The sequence below is a fragment of the Mesoplodon densirostris genome, chromosome 20 (genome assembly GCF_025265405.1).
Source record: "Mesoplodon densirostris isolate mMesDen1 chromosome 20, mMesDen1 primary haplotype, whole genome shotgun sequence".
Lineage (NCBI taxonomy): Eukaryota > Metazoa > Chordata > Mammalia > Artiodactyla > Ziphiidae > Mesoplodon > Mesoplodon densirostris.
In genome coordinates this window covers 20808253-20829540 of record NC_082680.1, presented here as the reverse complement: position 1 = coordinate 20829540, position 21288 = coordinate 20808253, and the positions used below count along the sequence as shown (strand labels likewise).

Genomic DNA, 21288 nt, shown 5'->3' with positions numbered 1-21288 from the left:
TTATGGAATTAAGAGATATAAACTACTACGTATAAAATAGATAAGCAACAAGTTTACATTGTACAGCACAGGGAAATACAGTCATTATTTTGTAATAACTTTAAATGGAGTATAAGCTATAAAAATATTGAATCACTATGTTGTACACCTGAAGCTAATACAATATTTTAAATCAACTATACTTCAATTAGAAAGAAGCATCAATGGACTGGATGCTAAAAGTGGTGAGTGAGGTGATGAGAAATAGGATATTTACATGGTCTCAAAGTATCTCTCATATTTCTTAAATAGAAAGCCGGGGAGGGGTGGCAGAGGGGTAGGCACTTTACAGTGGAGCAGCTAATCAGATGCCATCTTACCCAAGTGCTTCCTACTTCCTAGAGTGGGAGTAGTGAGGGGGTGGGCGCATGGAGGGAACACAGAGGCTGTGCAAGGACAATACCTTCTCTTACCATATTCCCATCTACAGGCTTGTGGGTGTAGGGTCCCCTCTGTTCCCACACTCCCCAGGTTACTCTCTTCTACCAAAGCCAATGTTACCCTCTGTACTCAGAGTCCATTCTGGTTGTTTGTTTGCTTGTTTGGTCATTTTTTGAAGGCCTGCTGTGTGCTAACTACTGAGGATTCAGCATTAAGTAAGATAAGTCCTATTTACCTAGGATCTTCCAGCCAGTGCTAGAGAAAAATATCTAACAGACTGTTACAGTCCTTGGTAATCTGTAGAGGATGCATGGGATGCAACAGGAGTACAAGGGGCAGGACTGAGCTAGCTGGTATGCACGAGTAGGGTCAAATGGGTTCTTCAGAGATTAATAATACTTTCATATTGGTTGGTAAAAAGCCACATTCTGAGCCCTTCCCTGGGAAACTACTCCTCACTCACATGCCACAAGACAATAATTAAAAGATCAAACCCCAAATAAGCAGAGGCCTCTAAGAGCTGCTCCTGTACTTTGCCCACTCCTTTCTGATTGCCCTTATCCTGCATGGAAGTCAGGGAAGTCTTCCTGGAGGAGGCGATGCCTATGCCAAGGATGAACAGGAGTTCGCCTGGTAATGCACAGCAACCGTCCAGCCCCCGGATGACATGGGCTGTGTCATGCCTGAGAAGCCACGATCACTGAGTATTACAGGTGCATCTGATGCTGGGGAAGGGCGGTGAGAAATGGCTTCAAGAGGAAAATGGAGGCCGGATCAAAAAGAGCCTTGTATGCCCCCCGAGATACCTGAACTTGATCAGACAAGCTATAAAATGCCTTTGAAGAAGTCTAAGATAGGAAGCAATACAGTAAGACTTGTGTTATAGAAAAACAATTGTGGCATAATTGAAGGAAAGGGATTGAAGGGCAAACAAACAAACAAAAAAAACCTGTTCACAGCCTGTTGAAGCAATTCAGGCAAGAAATGAGGACCTTTTCTAAAACAGAATCAGTAGGATATAGAGAAATGGTTGGAATCCAAAAAAATTAAAAAGGTAGAATCAGTTGGGCTTTGTGATTGGATTGGAGTGCTGAGCGACGTGCTATGAAATTTTACAATCTATTTAGCATCCGATAGAACGATTTTATCCAAAGTGAACCTTTGCTAAGACCTTTGTGTATGCTTCCAAAATTAAGAATTGATCTTTCAGAGAAACATACTATAATTCGCTCATTCCCAAATGACTGTTTTCTGAAGATGTGCAGGTAAGAAGGATGCATTTGCTAGCCTTCTGACAACTCTGGTGAGGTTCCAGTGAAGGCTGTGTTCTTTGCAGCTTATAAGAAAGTATAAAAACAGGGACTTCCCTGGTGGTCCAGTGGTTAAGGCTCCATGCTTCCAGTGCAGGGGCTGTGGGTCTGATCCCTGGTCAGGGAAGTAAGATCCCACATGCCGCGTGGCATGGCCAGAAAAAAAAAAAAAAGTATAAAAGCAGCACAATCTTGGCAGTTGTGAGTTCCCAATTTTAGGAAATCTGCATCCCCATCAGCCATCTCTGGTGCCTACTCTGAACTGCGTTCCTTGGTGTGGCCCTGTTTTCCCCAGGATGGATCATGCAGCTGCACAGCTGGAGAAACAGCACGTGCACGATGTGTATGAGAGCACCGCTCCTTACTTCAGCGACTTGCAGAGCAAAGCCTGGCCTCGTGTCCGCCAGTTCCTCCAGGACCAGAAGCCTGGCAGCCTCATCGCTGACATAGGTAACCCGGGGCGGTGCCACGTAATCTGAAATATATTCCATCATGCCTTTCCTTTTCAGATTCATTTTTCATTTCTGTTCTAACCAGAAGTCTGAAATTGTGTCCTTGGCATGTCAGCACCTGGAATATTCACTTTATAGCAGAAATTCATACAGTCAAGCCAGAAAGTAGAAAAGCCCCTCAAATCTACATATAGACAGTGGCAATTTTTTCAGAGCCTTCGTGCACATCCTCCCACAAAAATCAACCTGACGTTGCTTGAATAAATCAGGATTGAAATGGCCGCTTGTGAAACTGACCATTTTAAATTCAGAGTGGACTTCCCTGGTGGCGCAGTGGTTAAGAATCCGCCTGCCAGTGCAGGGGACACGGGTTCGAGCCCTGGTCCGGGAAGTCTCACATGCCGCGGAGCAACTAAGCCCATGCGCCACAGCTACTGAGCCTGTGTGCTAGAGCCCGCAAGCCACAACTACTGAGCCCACGTGCCACAAGTACTGAAGCCCGCGCGCCTAGAGCCCGTGCTCTGCAACAAGAGAAGCCACCGCGATGAGAAGACCGCACACCGCAACGAAGAGTAGCCCCCGCTCGCTGCAACTAGAGAAAGCCCTCACGCAGCAACGAAGACCCAACACAGCCAAAAAATTAATTAATTAATTTAAAAAATACTTTAAAAAACACTGAATGATTTAAAAAAATAATAAACTTAGAGACATTCACATTCGTGAATACAGTGTTTTGGTGGCTCACGCTGAGTAGCTCTCACTCCTTCTAAAGAAGAGCCAGAATTGTGAGATTATAGAAGAGGTCCTATAACCTCTTATGAATCTCATGGATCCTGTCCCTTAACTATTCCTTAGGGGTCTTATTATTAGAGCATATCTTTAATTAGATCATATCTTCATAATCAAGCAAATAATGATTTGCTTGGAGGACTTTGGCTCAGTATCTTTTGGAATGTAGAAGTGGTAAATCACAGCCCAGGAGATCTAAGATTAAGTTTTAAGACATGGTAGGATTCCTATTTGAAGCATGCCCACTTAAAACGGCTTTCTAGCAATTACATGCATACGGCACCGTAAGAATCGTTAAGTCTACAGTTACAAGTTCCGTGTAATTTGACATTCACTCTAAATTTTGGTAAGAGAAACAGATGTGCCCAGGGCTTTCGGCTTGTTAAAGATGGTGCGAGCAGTGTAGAATTTGGGGAAGGGGTACATGTCACGTAGAAGTGGAGAGGCTTTAAAAACATCTTTATCATGTCAACTTAAAAAAAAATCTGGTTTCATAAAATGCAGTGAGTTTGGAACTCTTACCATTCACAATATAAGCAAAGTACCAGAATCTTAAATCAACTGGGAGGAAAAGGTTTGGGGACAACAGAATATATATGCTACTTTCTCATACCTTACACCAAAAATTCCAAATGGAGCAAAGATTTAAGTATAAGAAAATGAATTCATTAAAGGACTAGATGATGACTATACAATTAAAAAAAAATTCTCAAAAGCAAAAGGCCTCTCAATGTATGACACAAAAAAAGGGAGAAGACATAAAATAAAATACAGTTGACTGTCATTATCCACAGTAGTTAGGTTCTATAAAGTTTCCATGAACCCTGAATTAGTGAATACTGAGTTATTGCCCTAGGGGAAATACTGGATTAGGTTCCTAGGAGCCTGTGGTCACAATATTTTTGTCAACTGATCAATACCTAATCTTGTTTCATGTGTGTTTCTGTTTAAAGCTTTACACGCATGCGCTGCCAGTACAGACTTGGGCACTGCAAATAAATTTTAGCAATTAGGTGAAGAGGCAAATACAGAGTCTGTGAGTAATGAGGATTAATTGCATTGGCATTTTTTTTTTTTTTTTTTTTTTTTTTTTGCTGTACGCAGGCCTCTCACTGCTGTGGCCTCTCCCGTTGCGGAGCACAGGCTCCGGACACACAGGCTCTGCGGCCATGGCTCGCGGGCCCAGCCGCTCCGCGGCATGTGGGATCTTCCGGGATCGGGGCACGAACCCGTGTCCCCTGCATCGGCAGGCGGACTCTCAACCACTGCGCCACCAGGGAAGCCCCTGGGCTGTGTAAATCTTGAATTACTTGGGTCTCTGCCACCAGAAAGTGAATGTCAAAAATGGTCTATTTAAGGGACTTCCCTGGTGGTCCGGTGGTTAAGACTCCCAATGCAGGGGGCCTGGGTTCGATCCCTGGTCAGGAAACTAGATCCTGCATGCCGCAACTAAAGATCACGTGTGCCACAACTAAGACCCGGTGCAGCCAAATAAACAAATATTTTTTTAAAAAATGGTCTATTTAAGAAAAAATAGTTCTTTGTCAGAGTTGTATTCAGAGTTAATAGAGATCATTTAAAACCTAGCACTGACAACAGATTGGATAAAAAGATGCTGAAATCCTTTTTTCATTCAAATTCAAATTTTCAATTTTTGAAAGGGCTGTTTTATTGTGTAAGTTATTTTATCTATACCCATTGAAAAGTTGTTGACAGTAGTCTGTTTTACATAGCCAGCAAGTGATGAAGGTTTGGAAAGATAACACAAGAATAAATGCCCAGAACATGTAGACCTAAACATAATGAAATATGTGTGTGAAGGTAACTTTTGTAGAGAGACTGGACCTTGTCACTAGGATACTAGGGAACTATTATTCTCTGCTGGAGGCCAGCTGACATTTCTTGATTGTGCTATCCTGTTAAGAAAGCCCTATGGACATGACCTCATTCAATAAATAATATTTCTTTTTCCCATTTTCGTTTCCTCTTATCTCCTATATAAAAATATGTATGTGCTCTCTGAAGGCTTTTCTTTTTGTTTTTGTGTGTACCTTCAATCCATGTTGTGTTCTGTCTTGGTTAGTTAATACAGGCAGACCTCATTTTATTGCACTTCCCAGATACTGTGTTGTGTTTTGTACCAACTAAAGGTCTGTGGCAACCCTGCACTGAGCCAGTCTATTGGCGCTATTTTTCCAACACCATTTGCTCACTTTGTGTCTCTGTGTCACATTTTGGTAATTCTCACAGTATTTCAAACCCTCCACCAGCAAAAACATTATGACTTGCTGAAGGCTCAGATGATGGTTAACATTTTTTTAGCAATACACTGTTTTAAAATTAAGGTATGTACATTGTTTTTGTAGACATAATGCCCTTGGACGCTGAACAGACCACAGTATAGTGTAAATGTAACTTTTAAATGCACTGGGAAGCCAAAAGAGTCATGTGACTCGCTTCATTGGGACATTCGCTTTATTGCAATGGTCTGGAATGGAACCCGCAGCATCTCCGAGGTTCGCCTGTATCAAGTTATTTCTATTCCCTGTGATAAGACAAAGTGACCGACCATGTTCCCCTTTCCATTAAGGATAGCGGGTAACACAGGTTTTTCTCTTACAGGTTGTGGAACTGGAAAGTATCTGAAAGTGAACAGCCAGGTACACACCCTGGGCTGTGACTACTGTGCGCCGTTGGTAGAGATTGCCCGGAGGAGAGGATGTGAAGTCATGGTATGTGACAACCTTAATCTCCCCTTTAGGGATCAGGGCTTCGACGCCATCATCTCCATAGGAGGTAAGGCAGCCCCGTCACACATTCACTCTTCACCATGAGAATAGCGTTACCTAGCTGAGGCTGCTCTCACAACTCAACATCCATTCTTTGTAGAAAGAGCTATGTAATTCATTTTGTCTAATTTTTAAAAATATTGCAACTGAACTATTTAACTAAGTTCAGATGTACTTAACGGTGGTACATACGATTGTTTTAACTAGTTCAACCCTCAAACTGTTGTTTTCTTCTTTTTGATGACTCATTCCAATTTCTTTCACTTACGAGTAAGAAAGTATTGGAGGAATTGTACTCAATGAATATAGTACTTTGTTCTACTGAAATGAAGCCAGATTCTTTCAACGTGAAGTAGATCTTTAGAAGTCATATTACCTTTTCCAGGCCACAGGTGTGCCCTTTATTAGCAGAATATTGCAGGACTAGGGCACTGAATGTCACTGGAAGGATGTGTCACCAACCTGCCACTCACTGTACAAAAGTCGCTGGGGAAGATGGTCCCACCTGGTCCCAGATTGCATTGTTTTTATAGTGCCAGTCTGCTCTCTTACTGCCAGAGAGTGTTCATAAATCTAGGGAATACATTCCTCATATTCTCCCAACAAGTGTGCCCATAAAATATACATGCCAAAAATGAAAAGAAACAGCAAAAATCCATGCTTGAAATATACACAGGTAAGGGTCATTTTACTCAATACATACAGTCCTGAAACTTAGTGTGTTAGTCATATTTAAGTGTGCTGGGGAATCATGTTATTTAAGGAAATCTTGTGGCAAATCCTTCCCCAAAGCGAAAAATCTTTTGCAGGACAAATTATTTCCTCCAACACACTTTTAAAAAAGTAATGCATTTGACTATAACAAGCTTTATCAAAGCAAGGTGAATCTATATAAAACTGACCGCCAGATAAACATATGGAATAAGACTGCTCCATCCTGGAATAGATGAGAAATCGGTATTTCCACCATTCACTGGGGCCTGTATCTTTGCATAGTGAGGGGATGCCAGCTTGGATGCCATAACCTTGGAACCAGTTAGGACTGGCAGGAGGTGGTTGCCATGGAAACCTGCTCTTTGACAGCCCTGCTTCTTTGCGTTTGAAACTGTTAAGTCCATTTGGTTTTAAGCATGAAGAGAAGGGATTCCTGTTGAACCAAGCAACACTATGCAATGCTCTGAATCTTTAGTAGGAAGAATTTTTGGTTTGGTCATGCTACCTAAAGAACCAGAAATTGGAGGGAGGCCAGAGAAGTGTAGGTTTTTGCTCCTGTATTGTTTACTTTAGTTGTAGAGTCTATACAGCTGGCTACCTACAAAGAGGCTGTGCTGTTGAACCACTGTTGCAGGCGTGGGGCTCCTGACCAACTTTCTTACTTCAGGGAAATGCTCCATGTTGTACATGGTTAAGTCTTTCTTTTCTTTCAGTTTAAGTCTCCTGCCCACAGAGGAAATGGAGCACACCAGGTTGCCATCTTCCAATGAAAAATGCTTCCTTAGGTGGAAGGAAACCCAGCATGTGTTTTTATGAACTGTAACTATAATTAACGTGGTGCAGTCAATTACCAATTAGATTTTACATTTAGAACTATATTATGAGAACTTTCAATAAACCGTCTCTCCTATGTCCATATATATTTACTTCCCTATTTAGAATTCTGTATGTTGGCATTTCTTGCTTAACATGAAGAAATATAGTTTTAAATATATAGTTTTCCATGTCACTTAGTAATGAGACGGTAAGCATCATACCTAATTATACATTCCTTACGTTCTACTCACAGATTACGAAAAGAAACAGTCTTTCTGCTTACTTTTAGAATAGTATGACATGTGTCTGGAGAGCTGATTCACTTTGTTATACAGCAGAAACTAACACACCATTGTAAAGCAATCATACTCCAATAGAGATGTTAAAAAAAAAAGAATAGTATGACCAAAATTTTATAAAAATTTGTTCATCTATTGAAATAGTGTCAACCAACTATTCGTGCCAGTGGTTCTCAACTTGCGGTTACACTGCCCCCCGCCTCAGGCGATGCCTGTCAATGTCTGGGGGCATTTTTGGTTGTCGAAACTGGGTATGTGTATGTGCTGCCATCATCTAGTTGCTGCCTCCCCAGCTCCCACAAGAAAGAATCATCTAGCTTGTTTACAGACGCCAACAATGCTGAGGTTGAAAAATTCTTCATGCTAAACCCACAGATTCTGAATGCTTCCAGTTAGATGAGACAAACACCCTTAAAAATTAAATAACAATACATCATAAAACCCCAAGATATAACAGGACTTTAAAGATGATCTTGTGTAATTTCTGATTCTGGAGTCCAGTCACTGAATTCTACCTGCCCACTTGTTCAATTCAACACCCTATCCTACAGGATACATATAATGAGTACTACTTTTGCCTTTAAATTGTGATTATGATTTTTAAACAACAGGGGACATTTTTATCCTTTAAAATTCAACACAGTTTCCTGACATTGATAAAATTCATATAAATATATGTTTAGGTCCCATTTGGGTTACATTTACAATGTTTCTTAATAGAACATGTATGCATAGGCATGTATAATACATTTTATATGTAATGAACACTTCATTTGTAAATTTTCTCTTTTTCAAAAGCATTTGGCTTAAAAGTTACTTAGTATTATATGTTAAATATAAATATAAAATATAATATGAAAGATTCAGATATTTCCTGGGTGAAATTATGGTATTAAAATGGATTATCGTATAACAAATATTTCAGGAATGAAAAATATAAAGATGTTCTTCCTTAAAAACAAAACTTCTGGGGACTTCCCTGGTGGTCCAGTGGCTAAGACTCCGCACTCCCATTGCAGGGGCCCCGGGTTTGATCCCTGGTCAGGGAACTAGATCCCACATGCCGCAACTAAAGATCCTGCATGCTGCAACTAAGACCCGGCACAGCCAAATACATAAATAACTATTTTTAAAAAAACAACTTCTGAAGCCAAGAATCCTGAAATGTTGAAGACCTATAAATCTGATAAAAAGAAATTACTGTATTAAAATAGTCCTGGTTTAATGGCGTTTTTTAATGGCCAAAACACAAGAATACAGTTGCTTCTCATTATTCACCATCATTATGTTCTGTAATGTCCCATGAACACTGAATTAACAAATACTGAACCATTGCTCCCAGGGATAATACAGGATTAGGTTCTTGTAAGCCTCTGGTCACAATACTTTTGTCAACTAATCAACATGTCATCTTGTTTTATGTGCGTTTCTGTTTAAAGATGACTTATTTAATTTTGAACTCATGCCAGCAACACTATAACACCCAAAAGGAGCTCATCTAACTCACATATTTTCTCTGTAAGACACATCGCAGCCTTACGGCTTACGAACCCTAGACAGCACTTCCACCCAGTGCTGGGGCAGGGCTGTGAGGGATCGTCAACAGAGAGACCACCAACAAAACACCAAGATGCGAAAACACACGGCACGAAACAGGCTGTGAAAAGGACACTTGCTGACAGCTCCAGAGCTGAGACAGGAAGGCAGAGCATCTCCTCGCGGGACCCCAGCTGGGAACGTGGGCCTTGGGAGGCTCAACTTTTTGGCTGTTCTACGCATGTCAAGGAATGACTACGAAAATGCTGAGCGTACTGAGTTCTGAAGTCACAGGGCAATTTTAGCAAGTAGGCAAATTTGCAGATACAGAATCCACAGATGACGAGGATCACCTGCATTTAGAAAACGCACCCATGGAAGTTCCAGAGTGAATGAGGTGCAAGTTATGGGGGACATTAACGGCCAGGAGTATCCTAGATGTGAATGTTAGTACTGTCCTAGGTTTTACTCAGCCCTGACTTCTCTGCCCCCTTTTAGCTCATTGACCATGACACTACTTCGAGAAGTGTAAGCTTTCAAACTGACCATTATAAAGGGCCCTTTCTTTGGGGATGGGGATTGGGGAGAACAGCCTGACACCTAGTGAAGTAAAGTACTTGGTCAAAGATCACAAGGCTGGTCACTGGTAGATCTAGGACAAAATACACTGGTGTCCTGTTCTTTAAGTGCATGTGAACCTAATACCTCTTGCACTGCTGCATGGTACAGTAAGAGAAACCAGGGTTTGTGCCCTGCTGATAGGAAAGCAAACCTGATTGGGAACAATACAAAGTGTGCCTCTTGTATAACCTTCCTCTGACAACTTTAGCCATATGATCATCTCATTTTAGGCATTTACTACCTCTCTGTGGCAGGTAAACTGAAGAGATTTATTTTCCTGAAACCATTACTAACCTCTGGATCATGCTGAGGTTACAGGAGCTGTTTCATCTTCTCTGTTCCCTCACTACTCATATCTGAGCAGTAGTGTCCAGACTTTCCTGAGAGCTAATTTCCTACCTGAGATAAGTGATAGGCATATGTGTGGAAAAATAATTTGATGTTTTCTCTTGACACAGTGTGATTAAACTCTAGAAGCTAACAGACTAGTGCTTTCTATATACTGTTTGATAAAAATATGCCTAATAACCCACCTAAGACTAGATACAGGCAGTCCTGCTTGACTCTCACTTTAACTCTGCAACGACTGCAACTAAAATGATGACCTATAAGCTGCTTTTTCTTAAGTATACACAACAATTTCATATTATATTAACATTATTAAAAACTATAAGCAATCATTACTACATGTCAAAATTACATCATACTAAGTGAAGTCAGTCAAAGACAAATATGTGATATCACTTATGTGTAGAATTTTTTTTAAAAAATGATACAAATGAACTTATTTACAAAACAGAAGCAGACTCACAGATTTAGAGAACGTACTTCTGGTTACCGGGGCGGGGAAGGGTGGGGAGAAGGAACAGTTAGGGAGCTCGGGATTGACATGTACACACTGCCATGTTTTAAGATAGATGACCAGCAAGGACCTATTGTATAGCACAGGGAACTCTGCTCACTATTCTGTAATAAATAACCTAGATAGGAAAAGAATCTGAAAAAGAATAGATACATGTATATGTATAATCACTTTGCTGTACACCTGAAATGAACACAATATTTTTGATCAACTATACTCCAATATAAAATTTAAAAAAAGAAAGCATACCTCTTTCTTTACCATTCTTCAACCCAGAAAACAGTTGTGATATAATTCTAATAAAAATCTTTATTTAGGAAAAAAAATGCATCATTTTTATATGGAAAACACTAGCCTATACATGTGTAGGTTTATGTGTGTATATACACACTGAGATCTAGTTTCTTCTTTTTCAGTCATACATCATTTTTCTACAAAACAAAGAAGAATCAGAGCAATAAAAGAAATGGCCAGGGTCTTAGTTCCTGGAGGCCAGCTGATGATTTATGTTTGGGCCATGGAACAAAAGAACCGGCACTTTGAGAAGCAAGACGTGCTTGTTCCATGGAACAAAGCCTTGTGCTCCCAGCTCCTCTCGGAATCCAGCCAGCCTGGGAGAAAGAAGCAGTGTGGGCATCCAGAAAGAAGCCATCCCTACCACCCTCCCTGCTCTGCGTGTCGCTGTCCCGTTTGTTTTAAGGGGTGCTGTGATTCGAGGCGGTCCCATAGCGTGGACTGTGACTCTGCTCTAGTTGGCACCTGCTGTGCAAATATTTCCAAGGAAGGCGAGGAAGAGAATGGATTCTATAACACGCTGGAGAAATCTTTTCGTTCCTGGTTTTCCTCTAGATCTTTGGATGAATCAACTCTAAGGAAGCAAATTGAAAAAATGAGACCCTTGAAAAACACAGAAAGTTGGGCCAATAGCACGATATCCACCCAGCCTTCAAGACACTCGAGTTTCGACTTAGATCATCCAGAGCCATTTTCAACAGGAGAGCAAAATTTAGATGAGGAAGTCTTTGTGGAGACTTCTCCAAAACACCTGGAATGGCTGAGAGCGCCCACCACACACAAACACCTAAATGGAGACCATCCAAGAGGCGTGAGGAGAAATGGAGATGGGAATTTTCTGGGTAGCACCAATACCAAGGAGAATTGTATGGATGCAGGTAACTTAGAAGAGGGTACCCCTTCTGCTAGTAAAATATGGAGGAGGATTTCTTCAGCTGATTCCAAAGATTCCAACCCAGGTGACACCATTTCTGTCGAAGAACAACAGCCCGACATTTTGGATTGTGGTGCCTTTATGCGCTATTACCACGTGTTTCGAGAAGGTGAGCTCTATGGCCTGCTGAAGGAGAGTGTGTCGGAGCTCCATATTCTGAGCTCTGGGAATGATCATGGCAACTGGTGTATCATTGCAGAGAAGAAGGAAAGCTGTGGCTGATCAGATCATTTCAGACATCTCCTCCAAAAGATGAACCCCATTCTTCTCACTGGGTTTGTGATATGGTCCCCTGAATGGGCATCCAATTTCGTCATTGGGTCTGTATTGAATCCATTTATATTTTGGTCTATAGAGACTATGAATTCATCATCTTTTTAGTCTATAGACAAGCACAGTGCTTGGCATCTGACAAAGAGTATTTGTGGTTAAATGTTAATATAAGAGATCTGAAGAAGCAATATAACATGAACTTCAATACAGCTGAGTTACTATAATAATACATGTATACTGTTTTTCAGTATTACATATGATTTCAAAAGATTCTGCTTTTAAGTGTACCTTTTAAAAACATTATTTGTATATAGGAAGGGGGTAATTCCTACTTCTCTGGTTATAATTTAGATCTGCAAGATAATAGGTAAACTCATACCACTGCACAAATGTAATTTGAACCATGTGATAAATGATTTCGTTGCCAAGGCCTTGCTTCTATTTAAAGTCTTCAGAAAGGTGAGAGACGGTGGAGAGAGACAAGAAGGTTCTGAGAACTTTTCTAGATGATAAGCAAACTTGCTTCAAGATAAGTAAATAATAAGGTTTTTGATGGTGCTCAGAAGGCTTTAAAGGCACTGTCAGCATGTAGAGAGTGGAGTATGTGGGCACCGGGAAGTTGCTGCAAGTTACCCAGGTGGTATTCTTCCAACCTTCTTAGAAGCAGGAATATCCAGTTACAGCAAGACCAAGATTGACTAATGAGTTTTCATCTGGAATGATGCTTTACTTATGCATTGAAGGGATACTTAGGAAATGAGAATCTGGTTGAAACAGTGCTTTTTATTGGTTCTCAAAACAAACAGATCATTAAGGTACAAGATATTTGGACTTGGTGGAGGACTGATTGTTGGATCTTTAAAAATAATACCTGGGCATTTATCTTATTGAAAGGGACTACATTTTAATAGTTATATTAGGGATTTAGGTAGAATCAAGTCCTATTAATTAAAGGTTCAATTTCTGCCACTTTATAGACAAACGAATAGCTGGGCACTGTGTGACCACCACATCTGTTTACATTTAACCATGGGTCTGGTGTTTTTTTTTTGTTTTTTTTTTTGCGGTACGCGGGTCTTTCACTGTTGTGGCCTCTCCCGTTGCAGAGCACAGGCTCCGGACACGCAGGCTCAGTGGCCATGGCTCACGGGCCCAGCCGCTCCGCGGCATGTGGGATCTTCCCAGACCGGGGCACGAACCCGTGTCCCCTGCATCGGCAGGCGGACTCTCAACCACTGCGCCACCAGGGAAGCCCCCGTGGGTCTGTTTAAATCCATGTCGTGGATCCTGAGACACAGATATAATTAGGAGAAGCAAAAGTTGACCCAAGAGTACAGCTTCAGGCAGTTCCTTAATGAGGAGAGAATCAACACTTGACAAAAGGCTTTTTACGGTACGGACCACTGTAAACCCAGAGGAAACCCAACTCTTGTTTTCCACTGAAATTACTAAAATAGTATAAAATTTCATTAGCGTTGGGCTTATTTTTCCCTTCTGTAATTGTGCTCTAACTTAAAATAATGATGCTACTTTCAAAGAAATTTAAAGGATTTAAAAAAATATTTATTTTCGGCTTCATTGGATCTTCGTTGCTGCACATGGGCTTTCTCTAGTTGCGGCGAGCAGGGGCTACTCTTCATTGTGGTGTGCAGGCTTCTCATTGCGGTGGTTTCTCTTGCCGCGGAGCACGGGCTGTAGGCTCGTGGGCTTCAGTAGTTGTAGCACGCGGGCTCAGTAGTTGTGGCTTGCAGGCTCTAGAGCTTAGGCTCAGTAGTTGTGGCACACGGGCTTAGTTGCTCCGTGGCATGTGGGATATTCCCAGACCAGGGCTCGAACCCATGTCCCCTACATTGGCAGGCAGATTCTTAACCACTGCGCCACCAGGGAAGTCCTAAAGGATTATTTTTAATGTGCATCTGAAAAGTACTGGTGTTTATTACTTTCTCTTGGCTTCGAAATAAGATTGCATCATCACATTTTTGTTTGATGAGGTTGTCGGGTGGAAATGAGGTCTATGATTTATATTGTTCGGCACACAGTTTGCATTAGAGGGACGATGAAAACAGACATAAAAGTGGAATATAAATTAAAATTGAATTTAATGTCTTCCATTTCTTAAATGAGGACATTAAGTCATGAGTGTTAGTGGGTTTTTTTGGTGGAAAGAAATGTTCTCAGAGTCAGAGACATTCTTACAATTAAGGCTTGATGACCTTTTTATTATGAGTGGATTTTTCCTCTCCTTGAAGCCTGTTGTCACATGTATCTTTAATCCCAGCCTTGCTGCTAGAAATCTGTTTCAAGTCAGGGCTTCCTGGTGGTAGCCCACCACTAACATGGAACTCAAGTTTATTAGATGGCACCAGAAAAGCTTTGAGCAAACCTATATGAGCAATTCCCTACACACACACACCCCACTTTGTATAAAATGACTCTCTAGAATAGTTCTTGAGAGAGGAATATTTTCACATAATTTTGACAGGGCTGTAAATTAAAAAAACACTAATAATAGCAATCTTTCGCCCTTCATCTGCCGAGCACAAGAATTCTACTCATCCAGACACTATTTCGTATGCAAATATTTGACTTTGTGGTTGATAATATCTCTTTGGTATTCATGTGCCAAGCACTCTTAAATCTAACTTCTGCCTTTGGAGATTTATACGTACATATATATGTATAAATCTCCATGGATATATATGGATATGGTATATCCATATACTTCATATATACATGATATATATGCCCTTGAAGACCCAACCTAATGTAAATATCTTGACCATTTAAAATAAATTTTGTTCATATTAGGACTGTCCTTAGAAGGAAATACAAATACGTGAGTTTAAACATACACAGGTTATTTGTGAGTATTCAGTCGGCCTTAACTTGCTCTATTATAGATTTTGCTAATCTATCTGAAGTACATACTTTGAAAATTTAGACTCCGTTATTAATACTGGATCAAAGAGTGTCTTTCCTGTTCATTCCCCTTTACTTGTTGGCATCACTGCAGAGTCCCAGTATCTGCAGTGGAGGTGAGCATGTGCGGGGGATTCTTGGAAAAGGGCCTTAAAAACCTCTGCTGGCTTATTGATGCCTCACTGGCCTGCTTGAGGAATTCCATAAACAGTCAAACGATGTGGGGGAAAGTGCGTTAACACGGACAAAGGATGCAACCAGGCGAGTGGCCCATTCAAGCTATTATTTTTAAAATTGTCACCAAAGTGATTAAATGACACCAGCAAGTCATGGTGACTAACAGAGCATCTAACACATGTCTTGGATTATCAATTTCGCTTGTTCTTCCCTTCTCACCACACATCCCTATATACAACATGGCGTGTGATTTCTGGTTTTAGTTTGCCTTTCTGTGTCCTTCCAAATTCTAGATGTCAGTACTTCCTCTGGGTTTTAACTGACCATCAACTGAATGGGCAAAAATTAGCAGTAATCCAGAGAGAAAACAATCCAAATTTAAATCAGCTAGGAATGTTAATGTACTTGTATATTAATGGCCATCAAAAGTATAAGCACTGGTGGATTTTTTAAAAATAAAAGTAAATGGGTTTGCATGAGGATAGAGGGTCTAACCCAATAGTTGTTGATCTCGGTAGGGGAGGATATTCCTTAAAAATGAGTTGTGAGCACTCAGTTTGGGAGGGAGGGGGAAATGGGGTATAACCACTGGCCAGGCAGCTGCAGTCTGGGAAGAACAAATTAGGGCAAGCCTGAGCATGTTTCTCCTATTGTGTAGGAAATATTAAATAATAACAGCAGCTAACTTCTTAAATATCTAACATGTATTATTTTATCTGTAATCCTCACCATTGCTAAGTATACTTATTGCTCCCACTTTGCAGATTAGGAAAACTGAGTCAGAAAGAAATCAATTAAATTGCTCAATGCCACATTCATCTAGTAAACAGCAAGGCTGAGTTTCAAACCAGGCAGTCTGCCTCCCAGCCTGCATTCTTACCCACAACACTGTATACCCCCAGTCATGGTGCAAGGCAGATTATGAGAACATTTCAAGGGAAGTGTGATTATCCCCTTTCCAAATAAGCTTTAGTAAGGTTAAGCAAAGATTTCACAGTTAGACAGTAATTGGACAGGAATCCCTTATATATTTTTCCCTATCTTTTTTTTTTTTGCGGTACGTGGGCCTCTCACTGTTGTGGCCTCTCCCATTGCGGAGCACAGGCTCCGGACACGCAGGCTCAGCTGCCATGGCTCACGGGCCCAGCCGCTCCGTGGCATGTGGGATCTTCCCGGACCGGGGCACGAACCCGTGTCCCCTGCATCGGCAGGCGGACTCTCAACCACTGCGCCACCAGGGAAGCCCTTCCCTATCTTTTATATTAACTTTTTTCATTTGTAATTCTCTTTCCATTTGATTTTAATTTAAAAAAATAGTAACAAAATGTGCTGTGATCACTTTGATCCAACTCTTCGATCCTCTAAAAATTAGTATTATTGTTTTCCCATTTTATAGGTGAGAAAATAGAGGGCTATTCAGATATTTCATTCCTTCTGTTTGTTCACTAAACCCTGTTATGTGCCAAATACATAGGATAATCAGGTGTATCAAGGATACACGGAATATTAGAATTAACTGAGCAGAAACTGCCAAACTGGAGCAGTTTTCATATTCCTTGTGCACCTACTACCACATTCTATTGGTTTGCTTGAGAAAAGCAATTTACAAAAACCCCTCTTAGAGAATCTCAATGCATATGAGCATATTTAAGGCCTCCCCTAAAGTAAACTGGGATTTGATTTAACTGAGCTTGCCCTCAACATGGTAACATCCTCTAGCACAAGCATTCTGTGGAATACATTTCAGAAAATAACACACCCAACAGAGTAAAATGCAGACTCTTTAGGATGGCCTGCACACCCCCCGCTACATAAATTCTCTCAAGTATTTTTCAGCCTCATCTCTTGCAATTGGAAACATTTTTTTCTGTTTTGCAATCTGCTGTTTTAAACAACACTTTCATTAGGATTTACATAATGACAAGTAATTATCACATCCCCTGGATATAAACTTGAATTTTAAATGCCAACTGTAATCCTTCTCCAAAGAAAAATGCATGAACAGACTTCATTCTGTCAATTCAAAGAGCCTCTGAGATAAGTGTCATCACACACCCATCCAAGAAAAACCATGGAAGTGGAAGGGAATTACAGAAGCATCAGCAGACCTCAAACCAGAACACTCAACTCCCCTCATCCCAATCTTAACTCAAATGTATGATTATTGGTTTGATATTATAGACTCCATATCTGCAACCTCGAATATCTACAAAACTGGAGTGGGAATATTTTAAAAGAACGCTTACCAACGAAGGCTTGAAGTGATAATGCAAATAGAAAGCATTTGGCACGGTATGGGGAATGCAAACACGGAAGCCTAGGAGAGCTAATCACAGAGCTCACTGTGAACTGCCCTAGTTTTATTCACCTCCAGTATGTGACGGTCCTCCAGTATGTGATGCATTCGTAGGAATGTGAATCATTTCAGTTATAACCCACATTCTGTTCCCCTCCAGAAGCAGGTCTTTCCCAACTGATTATGCCTTGTCATCACCCTACCTGGGTGGGAGCACAGCTATAAGGTAATCTATATGGCCAATCCGACGGACCGCTTGTGAGAGCTGACTGATTGTCAAATGGGATCTCTCATGGGGCAAATCAATATATATTTTGTCTCTCCTTCAACTAGAACTGGCAAAAATATAATTTACCCAACCCAACTGATTATTAATTAATCTACATGTAAAAATATATTTTCTCCACACACAACATTTATTCTTCTCTGGATATTACCTCCATAAAGAAAAGACAGAGGGTCACTGTCGTTAATCTGGAGCCAGTGTAACTGAATGTTGAATTCCATGAAAAATTTACATTTATATTTATGCTCGCCCAGAAGGGAATTTGGCTGAATGACAGGCATTTCTCTAATGAGCTAATCATACCACTTCCATTGATTTTCTATTAATGGATGTAGATGGACACCATTAGTAAAGGTTTGCTTTTCTATTCTACTTATTTACACAGAACCTTGGCAATACTTAAGGCTCACTAATGTGGACCCCAGTGGAATTTCTCAGATACTTTGAATATGTATGTAAAAACTGTCCCATTTTCTTTAGATGTTCTCTTAAATATGTATTATGTAAATATATATGTATGTATATTCCTAGACATCTAGTGTTTGCTGTCACTAGTGACCTTCTTATGCACTTGTAAAAACGTTAAATTAGCAATTACAGTGGAAATGTATTTCATTGAATACATTTCGTTTTGGGGAAATATGAAGAGAATTGTCATACATTATGGTGCCTCCTCTGGTGTTGACATGTATTTATATCAAAAGTGCAAAAATCCTTTTCTTCTACAATATAGTTAGTTACTTTAGCTTTTCCCAGATGAAGCTAGCAATAGTTTGAAAAGGACAAGTTGATGTAAAATATCGTGATGGTTGTACTAACTTGGAGGTATTTTATTTGCATTAACCAATAATGTTTAGGATCTTTTGTAGTAAGTATTATTAAAAATAGTGTAATTTGTATGCCTATGAAATGTATAAGATAGTTTAAGTTATGTCTAAGCGTACTTTTTAAAATGTTACTAGATGAACAAAATTCTGCCTTTCATCTCCACTCTTGAGTGTGACAGGACAGGTATTACCCTCTTTCCAGTCACACAGGCACCTCTCCTTAGACTCAAGAGAACTGGGCGAATTTGTATTTGGATTCTGTTAGTTTTGTCTAAAAGAAACGAAGCTAGCCATTTAATAACACAGTGTCATTAAGGGGTTAATAAAGGGATATTATTGACTAAAGCAAAAAGACATCTTTTAAGATGAATAAAGATGTATTAGACTATCTGAAAGTGGGCGTGTGTGAAAATACAGTACTAGGGCTTCCATGGTGGCGCAGTGGTTGAGAGTCCGCCTGCCGATGCAGGGGACACGGGTTCGTGCCCCGATCCCGGAAGATCCCACATGCCGCGGAGCGGCTGGGCCCGTGAGCCATGGCCGCTGAGCCTGCGCGTCCGGAGCCTGTGCTCCGCAACGGGAGAGGCCACAGCAGTGAGAGGCCCGCGTACAGCAAAAAAAAAAAAAAAAAAAAAAAAAAAAAAAAAAAAAAAAAAAAAATACAGTACTAATATTGGAAGAGCATCATTTCTTATGTTATTGGAATGCAAGCACTTTTATTCTTTTTCCTGACCTGCTCCGTCTGCAGGCTGTCAGCTCATTATCAGCGTTGGGGGTGTGACGTAAAAGGGGACTGAGACTGGCACTGCTGTGGCTCCCACGCAGCTCAGCGGGGCCGCGTTCGAGCAGCAGATGGTGCCCTGGCATGTGCAGCCCTGACCACCTCCCATCCCTTCAGCATCTCCCCGAGCAATGGAAGAAGCTACAGCATCTCCCCAAGCATCTGTGTGCTGACGAAAACTGATGATGTGGGCTTGGTCCTTGGAGTTCACGGATCAAGGGTTAAAATGAAAACCACCAGTGACCAATTATCTAGCCATCAGTTACTAGCCCGAGCGTGGCTGCTTGGGAGACAAAAATGGAAAGTACCGACGACAAATGAAATACACTCTGTGCCCGTCTTTTGGCAAGAATCAACGAAGCCTCCATCATGCACTACGCACTCTTTGGCAGAAATCTCTCAGTTTAAAAACATCACTAGTTCCTGTCTTTAGAAACCATCACTTCTTCTATCTTTGTGCTCATCTTGCATTTCTGAAACATCTAAGTGTAAATTCAGCTTTAAAAGCTCTATGCATAATGGGTTTGTTAGCAGTTTTTAGAGTTTTCTCGATGGTTGGAATCAGAAGGAAATCACCAGCTTCAGTGCCTGCTTTTTACTGTATGCGTCACTCCCTGCCCAGTCCTCAGGGGCAGGGCACAGAAGACAGTCCCCATGATGATGGTGTACCTGTAAGCAGTCTCAGGGGGTGGGAAACTGCCAGATGCTTGAGCTGCCAGGGGCCTAAGCTGTCACTGACTCCAAGAAGGAGGGACTTGCCCCAGCCAAGAACCAGACCTGCTCTTCCCACCACACCACGCTGTATTCCTTCGGGGGGTTTCGGCCCTTTGCATCCATCCAGGTCTTTGTCACACTGCAGCCCCTAGCTCAGGTCCCACCTTCAGGGAAATCACCCCGATCCCCCTGCTCCACGTTGATTTCATCTTCACCATCCTACAGCCCTGTGCATTTAGGATAATTGACAGCGCTACTTTTCCATATTCACCTTTAGCAATGAAAAAGCCTTCCTGCATCATCCATGATTTTGTCCCTTATGTCTCTCCAGTTAAAAAAAAAACCCCAGCAAGTTGACTAACACCTTTCCAGCTCCAGTCACTTTTCTACCTAGTGTCTTTCTTCTCCGCGTCAACCCCAACCCTGACCTCCAGAAACCAACCCTCATTTGCCATTTTAAATGGCCCGCCTAAATGGACACAACGGAGCTCTCCCACCCAACGGCGACTCCAAGCCTGGCTTCTGAACACGAGAAAGGAAGAGTCCAGCTCTGGCTGCTGGAATTCCACTCCTGGGATCAGCTGCCTATGGAGGGCTGTGTCTCAGCTTCACTGACTCCCCGCATTTTGAGTCTCCTCCCAAGATAACTTCTCCTCATAGATCCCGTACTTCTAAGTCCTCTCATCTTTCTCTAAGACTCCCAGGTGGGAAGAGTTAAGTGTTCACTTATCTGTGAGATTTTTTATTTGAGGGCTGATGACAACTGATGCTGTGGGCTTGGTCCTCGGAGTTCACTGATCAAGGGTTAAAACCACCAGTGACCAACATTTAACCGTCAGTTACTAGTTTTGTCTTTCTCTTGAAGAGAAAGAGGCCACAGTATTTGGCTAAGTATACAATGAAGGGCGTGAGAGTTGGAGATACAAAGGGAAATCGCTTCCTTCCCACAAGTCACTCCTGAAAAATCAGGGCCGCCAGACCTTCGTGTTCAGAGCTCCCTTGCTCCAGAGAACAGGACCATGAACTTAACCCGATCCATGCCTTTGAGAGGCCGAGGCCCCCAAAAGGTTGATCAATGGAGACGCCGCATTAAGAGGAAGGCTGGAGCAGCCCCACTAGCAGGGAGCCAGTTGGGGCCCCCAGTACTGCCCCAGGGGTGGAAGGAACCTGCCTGGGGGT

General features: G+C 41.4%; 1 protein-coding gene across 1 annotated transcript; it reads left to right on the top strand.

Annotated features, from left to right (window-relative positions):
* Nucleotides 1-2026: 2026 nt before the first annotated feature.
* Nucleotides 2027-20756, top strand: TRMT9B (tRNA methyltransferase 9B (putative)). Its single transcript, XM_060085854.1, is given in 6 exon segments — nucleotides 2027-2180; nucleotides 5594-5767; nucleotides 11025-12050; nucleotides 19440-19634; nucleotides 20504-20656; nucleotides 20659-20756. Coding segments are annotated over 6 exon segments (1800 nt in total).
* The last annotated feature ends 532 nt before the right edge of the window (nucleotides 20757-21288 follow it).